The sequence below is a fragment of the Dromiciops gliroides genome, chromosome 4 (assembly GCF_019393635.1).
Source record: "Dromiciops gliroides isolate mDroGli1 chromosome 4, mDroGli1.pri, whole genome shotgun sequence".
In the NCBI taxonomy this organism is placed as follows: Eukaryota; Metazoa; Chordata; class Mammalia; order Microbiotheria; family Microbiotheriidae; genus Dromiciops; species Dromiciops gliroides.
Window position 1 is genome coordinate 380970637 of NC_057864.1, and position 15485 is coordinate 380986121.

The window sequence follows — 15485 nt, forward strand, 5'->3', positions numbered from 1 at the left end:
GGAAGGGCAGCATTCAGCTCTAGGTTTAATCTAATCACTGATTAGCACAGATGTTTTACTTTTGGGGAGGGGGGAGCAGGGCAATGACAGTTAAGTGACTTGCCCAGGGTCACACAGCTAGTAAGTGTCAAGTGTTTGAGGCCAGATTTGAACTCAGGTACTCCTGCCTCCAGGGCCGGTGCTCTATCCACTGTGCCACCTAGTTGCCCCTAGGATGTATATCTTACCACTGGACCCTGATGGCTCTGAAGGAGAGAGTGGGGTTGGTGAATTTTCACACCCCTCTCTCACTAAATCCAATTCACTTCAAGTCATGGCATCACCTCCCAATGTCTTGGTCCTCTTAGAGTCCAGACAAACATCAAGCCAGACTTAGTGTGGATACCTGATCATCGTTAGCCCTACCACAGCTCAGAACTCCTAAGGCCAATCTATCCACCATCCTCAGCCTCCCCAGTAGCAGGAATTACAGACTTTTGCTCAGGGGTTGTTGTTGCTGATGTTACCTAATTTTGAGGGAAAAAGATAGACACACACACACACACACACACACACACACACACACAGTGCTTTGCTGCTGGTATCTTAAAGTCAATGTGTTCAAGAAAATCCATTTGCAAATGTCAAATGTTGCAGCTCATATTAAGCAGATATCTTTATTGCATCAACAGAAGAAAAGGGACAAAAATACATTAATACTGGGGGTGCTAATGGAAACAAGCACATAAGAGCCAGTTTCTCAAAGCCTTCCATTGACTAGTGTTTTGATGTCCTCCAGGGAGGATTATCTTGATTAATTCCTTAATAGTCTTCTGTTTTGTAAATCTGTTAGCAAAGGAAAGTTGACATTAAACAAAAATACACCCTCTGGTTTTAGTTTCATCAGTGATTTAGGGCAGGATGCCTTTTAGGTGCAAATATTCTAAAGGTGGAACAGGGTAGAAATGAAAAAGTTCTGGCAAGCCAATTTTACTTAATGATGAATTCATAGGATCATTGATTTAGAACTGGAAGGGACCTTAGAGATATCTAGACTAATTCCTTCATTCTACACATGAAGAAACTGAGATGAAATGTTTTATCCAAAGTCATAGTTTTTTGTTTGTTTGTTTTTGTGGGGCAATGTGGGTTAAGTGATTTGCCCAGGGTCTCACAGCTAGTAAGTGTAAAGTGTCTGAGGTCGAATTTGAACTCAGGTCCTCCTGAATCCAGGGCCGGTGCTTTATCCACAAAGTCATAGTTTTATTCAAAGTTTACACATGGTAAATGTAAACAATTTCGCATAAACAAAATAAGGTAGATTACTTCTCATTATTGTCTTAACTGGCATTAAATTATAAGGTCACCTCAGAGGCCATCTTGTCAACCCCCTTTATTTTGTAGATGAGGAAAATGAGGGCCAGAAGTGAAATGACTTGTTCAAAACTGCAAAGGTAGCAGAGCCAAGTTTTGAACCCAGGTTGTCTGATTCTAGCTCTAGTGCTCTTTCCACTGTGCCATGCTGAATCATTATCATTAAAAAGACTCTAGGGGCAGCTAAGTGGCACAGTAGATAAAGCACTGGCCCTTGATTCAGGAGGACCTGAGTTCAAATCCATCCTCAGACACTTAACATTTAAGTAAAGTTGTGTGACCCTGGGCAAGTCACTTAACCCCGATTGCCTCACCAAAAAAAAAAAAAAGAATCTAGCCTGGAGTTGATGAAACTTTGTGTAATGCCTGAGTTTGAAAGACATTCTAGAGTTTCTGTAGAACAATGTATTCATTTTACAGGTGAAGAAACTGAGAGTCAGAGAGATTGTCATCCATCTAAGGTCATCTGGCTAGTAAGAGATAGAGCAGGGACCCAACCCCAGATCTCTAGACTCCCAGCCCAGTGTCCTTTTGACTTCAGCCTGTACTCACCATTGATTCTGTGGATGACCAAAGAATATGTGTTAGACATGTATGGCAGTGTGCCCTGTATGGTACATAATGAATAAAATAGGGATGACCCCACTGGATCTAATCAATCTTAAACAACTCCATTGTTTTAAAAGTTGAGATTGTGATGTTAGGATCTTATAGTTTAACATCTACAGTATTGAAACTGAAAGTGTCAAACCATTCAAAAATAATGATTTAAGGGGATTAGTTAAAGAAATTACGTTAAGTCTGGCCTTTCTTACTTTTTCCTTCCTCCTGCTTTAAGTATTTTGTTAAAGTAGAAATGTAGTTTCTGAATTGATTCCCTACAACATTGTCTCCCTCACCTGTCTCATCCTCCTTTACCTCCTATCACCATTATTGTGATGGTGCCAGGGTCACACTAAGGAGTCAGAGACCTCCCCCTATATGGAATGTTAAGTTTAGGGAACAACAAGACGATCTGTTTGACTGGAATGTAGAATGTATGACTGGGAGTCAGGCACAGTAAGCCTGGAGAAGGCGGCTGGGAACAAATTGTGAAGGGCTTTAAATACTGAGCTGTGGAGTTTTCATTTTATTCTAAGGCAATAGGAAGTCAGTGAAGGTTCTTCAGCAGGGGAATATTTTGGCTCAATTCGAATTGTAGAATGGCTAGGCACCTCCCTAAACTACCCTCTTTTGGTGGCTTAAACCAAATCCTTGTGATACTCAGTAAGACCCTATTCACTTAGAACAACTCACCAAATTTCCCCTATGAAATAAACAGTCCTTTTTATTCATCCTTTGGTCTCCAAATAGTTGTTATTTTCATTTTCAAGTCTTAAAGTAGTTATATGCAAATGAACTGAGGGGTTATATAGAATGCCCTGTATCTCTGAGTTCTCAAAATGCTCTTCCATCTCATTCTGTGTCTTTAAATTGGGCAGCTAGGTGATACAGTGGAGAGAGTACTGGCCCTGAAGGTGGGAGGACCTGAGTTCAAACGTTGCCTGATACTTACTAGCGTGACCCTGGGCGAGTCACTTAACCCCAAATGTCTTAAAACATCCAGGGCCATCTCCGGTTGTCCTGATAAATATCTTTCTATTGCACCTAGATGGTTCTGGAGGAGAGAGTGACATTTGGTGACTTTGCAGTGCCCTCCCTCACTTAAATCCAATTCACTCTAAGTCATGGTCCTCTTTGAGAAAGAAGAATAAGCTGCCTCTTTAAATCTAAGTTCCTACATATTTACATATTTATATATGATCAGTTTTTAATAAATAAAAGTTCATTTTTTGCTCCCTTTAAACCATCAAACTATTCACATCCCAATAAGGCATCATCTCACATCTTGTATAAGATGGTTTAAACTGTTAAATTTATTCCATAAGTCATTATTAAATTCAAGACTTCTCAAATCTCTCTCAAATACCTATCACGTCAAATAACTTTTTCTTTATATGAAAGTACTTTTCTGTCCCTGCTAACACTAAATTTCTCTATATGAAAGGAAAAAACCTCAATGGACATTATCTAATACCTGAAATGGTCTCCTCCCCTTACCTGATATATGCCTAATTAAATACTTCCTTTTAGTCTTAGCTCAACTGTCATGAAGTCTTTCCTGATCTTCATTAGAAGTGATTCTTCTACATGTCCCTCATGCCACTGTTTGAATCTCCCTAGGTATATAATCATATTCAAACTTGTACAATAATTATGTGCATGGAAATATCATTAGACACTTACTAGCTGTATGACCCTGAGCAAGTCACTGAAACTTGCTTGCCTTAGTTTCCTCATCTATGAAACAAGATGGAGAAGGAAATGGCAGACTACTCCAGGATCTTTGCCAAGAAAACCCCCAATAAGGTCACAGAGAGTCAGATACAACTGAAACAACTGAACAACACAAAGAGCCATCATTCCTCCCATTAGATTTTAAGCTCCTTGAGACCAGAGGTCATAATGGATTCTTCATTAATGTTTGAAATAATATGAGTTCTGTTGATGCCTATTCTAGGAACTCTTTTCACTCTGCACCTTGTTACCTTTTATTTATATGTATGTGCTTAAAAAAAAACAAAACATTGTAAATCAAACATAAGTAATGATCTATTTCTCTTGATTAAGGTTCATACCTGGTTCCACTGCCAGCACCAGAACCCACTAGCTGTGCAGACCTGGGAACACTTTGTCAAGGTAGGGATATGACATCAGTTCAGTAGTTTCATTTTTTTCCAAACTTCTGTTGCTTTTCTTATTGTTTTGGTTTTCAGTTTCAATTTTCTTCCTTCCTTCCTTCCTTCCTTCCTTCCTTCCTTCCTTCCTTCCTTCCTTCCTTCCTTCCTTCCTTCCTTCCTTCCTTCCTTTCTTTCTTTCTTTCTAAATTTTGCAAGCCAGCAACCAGAAAAATAGAATGGTTTCTGGAAGTCTTCTTAGATGTGTGGGTGTACTGTACATACGGTGTAAAGAAAGGAATGCATTCACATACTCTGACCAGATTTCCATAAAGCTTTTACTATTTCAAATGTGAATGATTACATGACTGTTTAACAAGGGTTGATTTCATTTCTTCTTCTATTTTCTTCTCAAGCAGATTGCAAAGGTCCTGTATTAATCTTGATGCAGAATGTTCTAAAGAAGTATTCATGTTCATAAAATGAGAATAAATATTGAAAGTAAATGTAATTCTCTGCTAATTTAATGGGAGACTGCCAGATCATGTATCATTTACAGTGGAACTTTGATTTCAAAATAACTCTGGGCTTGCTCAGAATTATTGCTATTATTATTAATGCAATAATAATGAGTATTATTACAGATAATTATTATGTTAAATAATAATTATATCATGTTCTATATTCCATCAATTATATATTATGTACTAACTGTGTACTCAATAATATATAATTAATATAATTATAGTTAAGTATAATTATTAAAGTCATAAATTTCACCTTCTTCCCCTTGTTGCTCCTAATATCCTGGTAACCCCTTTCACCCATATCCTCTATGGTTTAGATGCCCAAAAAAGTGCTGGGTTCTCTGAAACATGGAATCATGACTACGGCCATTTTTACAAACTGAATTCAAGGAGAAAAAAACATATTTTCTCTTTAAACACAGGAGAAAAACATATTTTCTCTTTAAACCATATTTATTATTATTTTTTATTTGCCTTGGGGCTGAGAGGAAGAAAAAATATATACTCTATTACAAATTATAATGGTCAATTGCATTTCTTGGTAAAGTGTGAAACCAACTAAATTTCAGTAATACAATGAATTATCATATCATTGCACTTAAACTGATGACTCAATTTAATATATTCACTTTTAAAAAGAAGTTAAGAAGTGGCGCAGTGGATAAAACACTGGCCCTGGATTCAGAAGGACCTGAGTTCAAATCTGGCCTCAGACACTTGACACTTAACTAGCTGTGTGACCCTGGGCAAGTCACTTAAACCCTCATTGCCCCACAAAAAAAAAAAGAAGGAAAAAAAAGAAGTTAAGAGTAGGAAAGATAGGAAATCTTTTATTACATACTCTAGGAAAGGCAACCTCTGGTCAATGGGAGACTTATGACACATCTGCTGGTATACTTATGGACATGTAATGATTTTTTTAAATGCAAAGTTTGTATCTGTGTATGTATGTATGCACAATGCATGTAAATATATGTGTGTATATGCATATATATGTATGTGTGTATTCACACACACATGAATTCCTTTGAGTCATTTCATGTTCAGAAAAAATTTCTCCTATACTGCTTTGAAAATGTATCTCTTCCCAAATACTAAGGAACATTTTAAAAGCAATACATGAGGTTTTCATCTGTGAATTTCAATGTTAAAAGCATAGATATGATGTAATGCTTTGAAAATATCGCCCTTTGTAAGGAGAGCACTTATATAACCATCCATTGAATAGTGCTTAGTAAAGCTAGTTGGATCTTTAAATGATTTGTTTCACATTTGTTTCTGATTTGGTTTTCTTAATATTTTTATTTTCTCTTTTCAAGGAGAAAGAATCAATCCTTGGAGACTTCACTATAGTTTGAATGTGGCCGAGTTAGAATGACTTAATTTCATAGAATCCTAGAGTATTTAAAGTCAATAAAGGACCTTGATGATCAACTAGTCTAATCTCTTTATTTTGCAGTTGAGAAAAGGAAGGCTAGAAAGGCAAAATGATGTGATCAGAGTTCACAAAGCAAATTTGTAATAGATCCAGGACTAGAATTCAGATCTCTTAACTTCCAGTCCAGAATCTTTCTACAGTGCTTCAATGCTTCTGGAACCTTTATGTAGCTTTTAACCCAGCATCATGCTGAATGACTCCATTTGGGGACATGAAACCCATCACTTTATTTCTCCTCCTTACTCATTATCAACTTGGAATATGTGATATTTAGTATCTAGCAGTAGATGACTTCCATTATGCTCATGTATGTGTTTCCATGCATTAATGAGTGCTAGGTTGCTTATCCATATTAACGGACCTGTGTTCCTTTGCAAGATTACATCTCTCTCATCTTTATTGCCAGCTACTGTAAACTCTCCTACTACATCACCCATTGTCATCACTAACATGCCTGTTACTAATAGAGTCGATAACCAAAGGAATGGTAAGAAATCGTTCCCTTTTTTCTTTGTAATGTCTCTGAAACATTAACAACTGTATTCTAAGCAAAAATCTCCAGGGTTTTATCAGTGTGCCTGATATTCAAGATAAACAGACATCTCTCTCTGTATATATGCGTGTGCGTGCAAATGTGTATATGTATGTACACATACATGTATATGTATATATGTATGTGTCTATATACATATACGTATATGTATATATTACATATATATCCTCATAAGGATATTTCTTCATTTATCTGAAAGACCAGCGTGAACAAAGCATTGAATATTATTTTGCTCTGTGTGGTTCAGATTACCAATATGATTGATCTTTTGACCAATTAAATGCATAGAATTTAATAACCATTTTACCCCATTCGTTATTTGAACTGTCTTTTGGAGAAAACTATTTTAAATTTTAAAAATTAAGGAATCAATTTTAATGGTGATTTCAAAAGCATAATGTTTCTTTTAGGAATTCCTAATGCTATGTGTGATGTCTTTGTTCAGAAATAATATTGGATTTTAATATTTCATATAATTTAATTTTTTTAAGTTTATATTGATTTTACCTCTCCCTTATGTCAGTGATATTTATGGTCAACCACTTGAGCATTTTAATCAATTACAATGGATGGTATTTTACATTTATTCTAGTTTTTGGAAGGGAGGAGATTCATCAGTCATTTTGAATCCACAAGTAACTGTGTGATGAATTAGGTGTTTTGGGTTTTTAGTGACTTTTGTATCTTTCATGTACACTGCCTGTATTCCTCATGCAATTTTTAAATCATTGGTCTAATTGTAGAATTAATTTTAAAAATAGGAGAGAAAAAGTTGAATTGGTATTTTTTCATATTCATAAACATACATGTCTTCAGGATATAGCATTCTTGCTCTTTGTAATGGAGAAAACAGATCAGGTGCCCCCCTCATTCCTCTTCATTACTATGTCAAGAAGAGTAATGCTCACCTTTATGCAGCATAAGCAATATAGGAATTCTCTGTTTTCCATTCATTTGACTTACTTAGACAAAGAGGTCTACAAATTGAGAATATCACATTCTTACCTGAAGGACCACAATCTATCGCAGAGATTCTGAACCTTTTTTGTGTCATAGTCCTCTTCAGCAGCCTGATGAGGCCTACACACTCCTTTTAGAATTGTATTTTTAAAATTATAAAAGAAACTACATAAGATTTACAAAATAAACCAGTTATATTCAAAGAGGGAAATCTTTTTTTCCCATCCAAATTCATGGGTCCCTTGAGTTCTATCCCCGGGTTAAGAACCTCTGATCCAGGGGCAGCTAGGCGGCGCAGTGGATAGAGCACCGGCCCTGGAGTCAGGAGTACCCGAGTTCAAATCCGGCCTCAGACACTTAACACTTATTAGCTGTGTGACCCTGGGCAAGTCACTTAACCCCAATTGCCTCACTAAAAAAAAAAAAAAAAGAACCTTTGATCCATAGAAACAAAATCCATGTAACACTTTTCCTTTCTCCTTTAGAAGTTGCATCTACCTCTGTAAGGACATTTATTGTAACTGTGGACTAATCTACATGAAGTTATATATATATATATATACACATACATACACATACATACATACATATTTATATATCAATACAACCATAAAGACAGTGAGTCAGAGGATCAGTGATTTAGCATGCTTATGATACCCATACCAACAAGATTTATGATGAAGCACAAATTCCAACAGTCCCCAAGAAAGTAGCAACAAGCAAATGTTCCAGTGCATATTTTATATGGACTTCAGCCAGTAGTTTGGAATATTATAATTGTGATTCAGTCATGCACTCTTTGTATGGACATACAAAAGAGGCTCTGTGGACTTCTCCCCCACTACTGACACATCCTCTGTTGCATGGATACGATTCTTACCCGGACTTGGTGGAGTGGAGCTGTAGTCATTCCTCGTGTAATTTCTGAGACTCTTGAAAAAAGTTTTTGTCGTCATTCTTTTAGTCCTCCTACTTTTACATCATCCATTGCATTTGAGTTTCACCACAATGGGCAAATGTATTAGAACCCTCTGAAATGGTTTGGTATCTCTAATTCCCCAAAGGAAAATTGAAATCTGTTTTTTTTTTTAACCATTGTAGATGTGAAGGGAAACATTTTTGCCTCAAAACCAAAAAGCTTTAAAGATCATTACACAGTGAATGCTATCTAGTAGTTCTTTAGTTGAAATACAGTGGTTTAATCTATGTTATTTTTGTTGGGATTTTTTTTTCTTTTGCTGGGAAAAAAGTGGGTACAGCTATCAAAATATCCACTAGTTAAAAATTCTTTTAACAGTGGATTACCAAAGACTTCTTTTCTCTATCAATAATATTCATGTTTTACTGTCAGATGCCATGAGAGGCCAAGAAAGATCAGGCTTGAGAAAAAGGCCTTTAGATTTGTCAATTAAAAGACCACTGATTACTTTGGAGAGAGTAATTTTAGTTTGAATGATGAAAGTCAGAAACCAGATTGACTAGGGTTTTTAAGTGTGAAAGGAAGTGGGCAACAGAGAAACAATCAGTAGATAGATAGAGGGGGCATGATAATTGGAGGAGTCTACTGGAGAAGATAGGAGGGGATGATATGTAATCAATTGTGTATGAAGATGGCTTGACTTTGGCAAGGAGAAGGACTACCTCTTCATCATCCTGTAATACTATAATGTTCAGTTTCCTATTTACATACATCATTTATTTAAAACCACTGCTCAATGCCTCCCATTTTCTATTGAATCTTTTTTATCTACTTAGAATTAATCATGTGGCACTATATTAATGGGAAACAGCATTCATTTTAAGTATACAGTAGAGATAGAGACTGGACCTGTCATTTCATTAATGTTGGGATTTCCCAGTGAGGATTTCCTTGACTAATGCAGGTTGACACCTTCTCTACAATTTCAATTCTTGTTGCTTAGTCATTCCAGTCATGTCCAACCCTTTATGACTCCATTTTCGGTTTTCTTGGCAAAGATAACAGAGTGGTTTTCCATTTCCTTCTTCAACTCATTTTACAGATTAGGAAACTGAGGCAAACAGGGTTCAGTGACTTGCCCAGGATCACACAGCTAGTAAGCATCTGAGGTCACATTTGAACTTGGCAAGATAAGGCTTCTTGACTTTAGGCCTGCATTCTATCCACTGCACCACATAGCTGCCCTTTACTTCTTAGAGCGATATTAAAAGAGAATAAAAGGGGCGGCTAGGTGGCGCAGTGGATAAAGCACCGGCCCTGGATTCAGGAGTTCCTGAGTTCAAATTCGGCCTCAGACACTTGACACTTACTAGCTGTGTGACTCTGGGAAAGTCACTTAACCCCCATTGCCCTGCAAAAAAAAAAAAAGAGAGAGAGAGAATAAAAGGTTAAGTGACAAGGAATTTAAAACAAGTAGAAAACATTTTTGCCATCTGATTTCCAAATATGACCTCTTTCCACCCTTTAGTTGTGGAAGAGTATGGTCCCTTTTTCCCCCTGTTAACTTGTGCTTATTTTATATGACATAATAATACTTCAAGCTACAGAATTTATAGGGTACAATGCCTTGCTTTTTCAGATGACCATATAGGATGCTTACAATCTGATGTATCTAAGGTCTCAGTGTATGAAAGTTGTTCCATCTCTGTATTGGAAGCAGTAAAAAGAGTCTGAGCCCCAGAGGCCCAGGGTTCAAATCTTAACTTTGCTAGATAATGTTGTGAAAATCACTTAACCTCTTCAGTCTTCAGTTTCCTTATCTGGAAACTAAAAGCACTGGATTAGATTTTCCTCTAAGATTCCTTCTAACCTGAAATATTAGGTACTTGTGAAATTGGGCAGCATGGAAGCTGGCTTCTCAGGATGTGCACAGTGAAGTCTTAGGACCCTGCTGTTCTTGCTGTTGTGGTTTCCTACACAGAAGGGGCAAAGTCTTAATGTCCAAAATACACTATTTCTTCAGTCTCTTAAATTAGTACTACCATGGTATCAGTGTAAGGAAAAACCACTGACTGTCCCAATAAAAATGAGATCGAGTCCAAGAAAAGCCCACTGGAAAGGTATCCCTTTTTCTTCTCTTTCCTAAAAGGAATATATCTTTCTCTTTTTCTCCCTTTCTATTTAAATTCAGTTTCTTGTCTGCTATTTCCAAACAAGAGTTCATGTCTCCTTCTGTTCAGTCACCTTGGAGGGGAATACACTAGAAACACACGTATTGTATTTAATATCTTCTCAACTCCATCACTTTTTTTCTTACTGTTAACTCCACAGCCATGGAAAAAACCTAAATCAAAATGTTTCCGTGCTGCAACTTATATGGAATTACAAAGAAGTAGCGTTACTCATAGGTCAAATAAAAGACATCTAACTAATGTGGGATTTCCTGAAAAGGGCCCTGGGACTTTTTTTTGGATACCTTTTCAACAGATGATTCATACCAAAGAGTCAGGTCTTGATTCTAATCTTAGAAGTTTTACCCAATTGGGTAATAGGTATACTTTTAAGCATTTTCTTTCAAGAAATGCACATTTAGGGCCCTACTACTATTCATGACAATGATGGGCTTCAGTAGACAGGACATATATCTTTTGAAGCTTCCATAATTTATGAATATTTAACTTGTACATTTTCCATTCTGGCAGTCCCAGAAGCCATTAATCCTCTAGGTGAGGACAGCTTAGATTCCAGGATAGCACAAAGAAAATTGTCAGTCAATTTTTCTTGCCGTTTCAAAGTCTATCCCCTCCAGTAACACATCATGGATCATCCATTTCTTCTGATAACAATGCATCTTCTGTAGCAATAAGCCAGCAAACGAATCAATATGCCAGAAACTCTACTTCTCATGGCTTCAAAAGGCATTTTATCTTCTTTATGTGACTCCCTCAATGACCTTAACTGCTTTTGCAGATCAGAGGTTAACCACAGTGTCAGTCTGTTCAGTGAAATGTAGAAAAAATACACTGAGTTAGCTAGTCTGATTTTAAAGTTATTTCTAGGAAAGAGTCAATATGGCTATTAACAATCACTTAATATGTTAGATGTAGAAAAATAATATTTATAACAGTTTTGCAAGACAATTAACTAGTTTAATCCATTACTATATTTTAATTTTTCTGATCTTCCATTTACTAACCAATACATCTCTAAGGAGGTGACTGGATTTGTGCATTTGTTTCATTCTTACTCTGTGATATTGGTATTACTTCTTTATTTCCAAAGATAAATAAGGAGGTTGGAAAACATTTAACCAACGAGAAGAAAGTAGACAGACTATTAAAGAGAGATTTCATGATATTGAAATTTTTAATAATTTAAAAAATTCTACCACACACTGCTTTATGTTCTTTCCCCCTTAAAATACAACTTTTAATCACCAAAGAACAGTTATGTGTTCTCCAGATAATGGGAAGGAATCATTCTTTTATGAATTTTCCAATACCATGCTTTAGGTCACCATCTAGTGGTAGTTTTTGAAATATTCAGCTCACTGTATTTGATAAATGTTCATCAAAATTCCCATAGATCCTTAAAATAGATTTTTAAACTCTGGAGTTCTGGTTTTCCTCAGATGCTCAGGACATCCTCTAACTCAGTTGGAGAACAGGGTTATCTGAATGTTAGAATCCATAACACCAGATAAAGTGACCCAAAGAAGAATAAAAATAATGGCTAAAATGTGTGTGTGTGTGTGTGTATGTTTGCATATACATAAGAATGTATACACACACACACACATACACTCACACTTGTGTATCACTTTAACATTGAAAAAGAACTTTGCTCACCACAAGTAACATTTATTTCATGGAAGGGCTCAGAGTCAAGTGATTTGTCCAAGATCATATAGTTAGCACTGAAGGCGGGATTTAAAGTCCATTGTTCTGTCCCTGAAGTCATTCTTCATTTCAAAAAGGCATGTGAAATCAGGCTTTTTAAAAAGGTTGAGTGAATTGAGTATATTGAAACAAGCTGACCCATACACATTAAAACTCTATAATTCAACGTAGCTTTTCCTGATCATCTAAGCTTATTAAAGAGTAGTGGTTGTTGGCCTTGTTTGACCCTGACTCAAATTCTGGCGGACCATGTTGATGGGGGCTGAGGTTTTCTTCTTGCTGGTTTTCATGCATTTATTGTCCCACCCATTCCTGTCTACAGTTTCAACTCACTGTTCTTAACATTTACCATAAACTCACTCATAAACACACACACACACACACACACATACACACACACACACACACATACACACACACACATACATACAAACATATCCGTGTGTTTGCTTTGAACTTCATTTTGATACTTTCAGAAGGAAGTCACAAGCAAAGAAAGATGACTAACCACAAAATTCACACTAGAATTTTCCATCTCTTGAGACATACCCTTCCCCTTTATTCCCTTCACAAAGCATATAAACCTTTCAAACAGGCTATGTTTCTTTCTATGCTTTGAAGCTGGACCCTACAAAAATACCAAGTAGAATATATCTAAACAAGTTTAGAAAAGTTTGCCAAGTGAGTTAGAAAATTCAACTCAACTTAGCTTTAAAATATTTCCTCATAGGGTGATTTGATTGGAACTATGCTTCAACAAAACTAATCTAGTAATAGTATGTAGGATGGAGACATTAATAATAATAACATCAATAACCAACAATTGGTCCACACCAAGGTAGTGTGGAAAATGAGACGTTATGGAGGGGAAGAAAGGAAAAAGAATTAAGAGGCCATTTTGATGCTCTTTGAGCCAAAGGATAGTAGAAGAGATAGGTTAAGAGCACTGATAACTGTAAAGATGAGGAATAATATCAAAGTGCCCTATCAAGAATACAAAGTATTATGTTATCAGAAGACCACTTCCAGCTAAGAGTAGGTTACTAAAGAAAATCCTAGAAGAGGTGGCATTTGAGTTGGGCCTTGAAGAATGGGTTGGAATTGGACAGAGCAAAACTAGGGAGGAAAGCATTCCTAGAAGAGAAAGCATCCCTGGCAGAATAGCTTGAACAAAGGCTTAGAGGAAGGAAACCACATGTTAATTCCAGAGAACTGAATGTGATTGAGTTTTTGTTTTTTTTTTTTTTCCTTTGGTGAGGCAATTGGGGTTAAGTGACTTGCCCAGGGTCACACAGCTAGTAAGTGTTAAGTGTCTGAGGCCGGATTTGAACTCAGGTCCTCCTGAATCCAGGGCTGGTGCTCTATCCACTGCGCCACCTAGCTGCCCCCATGATTGAGTTTAATTCATTTATTAAACAAGTTGAGGCAGCTAGGTGGTGCTGCAGTAGGTAGAGCACTGGATCAGTCAGCAAGATCTGAATTCAAATCCAGTCTCAGATCCTTAATCACTGTTTAAGCCCAGACAAGTCAACTCTGTCTTCCTCAGCTAAACTCTTTCTTCCTCAGTTCCCTCATTTATAAAATGACAATAGCAATAAAACCTATATCCCAGAGTTGTTGTGAGGATAAAATGAGATAATGTTTGTAAAGTGCTTAAAGTGCTGTGTAATTGTTATCTATTAACAAATGTTTTTAAAATTCCTACTACATGTAGAATATTCTGGTAGATGTTGGTGGATACAAAGTTTAAATGAGAAACAGACTCATTCTGAAGCTTCTGATCTAGGATGTGCAAAGAAAGTAGTTAGGGGTAAGATTGAGTAGGTAGGTGGTTTCAAAACCATGGAGGTCCTTAAATTCAAGCTAAAGGGTTTCAATTTTACTTTGATAAACAATGGAGAACCATTGAATATTTTTTCCTCATAGGGTGATTTGATTGGAACTATGCTTCAACAAAACTAATCTAGTAATAGTATGTAGGATGGAGGCATTAATAATAATAACATCAATAACCAACAATTGGTCTCCCTAGAAATTTTTCTTTGTAGTAGAAGCAAATCATTCAAATTCCATATTTATCATCTTACTTTAATTTTTTTGGGGGGAGCATATTCCCTCCCCCAAAGTATAGTGCAATGTTCTTAAATACCATATTTAATTGTGCCCTAACTTCCCCGTATACCCCCCAAAAAGCCATCCCTTGCTGGCTCTTTTCTGATAATCTGATAATGTGCCTCTTTTTCCTCATCTTCAGAGAATAATCATCTACAGGACAGTACTAGAAGTCTCTCTAGCTTGTTAAAACTTGCCAAAGTGTGGGTTTCACTGCACAGCTTTTGAGAACTGAGGTCCTCTCCATGCTGGGCAGCTAGGTGGTGCAGTGGATAGAGCATTGGCCCTGGAGTCAGGAAGAGCTGAGTTCAAATCCAGTCTTAGACATTTGATACTTACTAGCTGTGTGATCCTTGGCAAGTCCAGTCATCCTGATCTATATGTTGCCACTGGACCCAGATGGCTCTGGAGGAGAGAATGAGTCTGATGACTTTGCACAGCCCTACCTCATTTAAATCCAGTTCACTGCAAATCATGACGTAATCCTCTTTGATAATGAATGACAAACAGTAACAGCTCTGTGCTACAATAAGACATCAGTATGGGCCTTTAATGAATTTTATTTGGATAAAGTCTGGGTTTTTTTTTGGGGGGGGTTGCCTTTCATCTGACTGTTTTAGAGTCGTACGGAATCAATTTAACTAACCTTGAAACTTGTCATTGGCAAAACATTAATTTATTGTTTTGCAGAACTCAAGTCAATCCAACAAACATTTATTAAGTGCACACAGATTGCCAGGCACTGTGCCTTTAAGCACTGGGATACAAAGAATTCAGTAATATTTTTTTTATCCTCCTGTGTTCTGTGTAGGAAAATTAATAAAGTTAAGTCAAGTTATTACCAAAGAACAAAAGAAATCTTAAACAGGATTCATAGAACTGACTGTATATTGTTTGGTTTATTTCTTGAGAGTTTTTTTTCTTTTGTTTTTATTTAATTCAATTCTTGGCCTTATCTTTTTCAAGTCTTTATATTTCAACCTGTCATCATTTGGAAAATGAAATAC

At 36.6% G+C, this 15485-nt stretch overlaps 1 protein-coding gene across 1 annotated transcript in view; it reads left to right on the forward strand.

Annotated features, from left to right (window-relative positions):
- ADGRG6 (adhesion G protein-coupled receptor G6) overlaps window positions 1–15485 on the forward strand; it is a 197407-nt gene that overhangs the window by 104779 nt on the left and 77143 nt on the right. The window contains exons 5-6 of the mRNA XM_043963975.1: window positions 4024–4092; window positions 6442–6522. Coding sequence (XP_043819910.1) covers window positions 4024–4092; window positions 6442–6522 — 150 coding nt within the window. The remainder of the gene's footprint in view (window positions 1–4023; window positions 4093–6441; window positions 6523–15485) is intronic.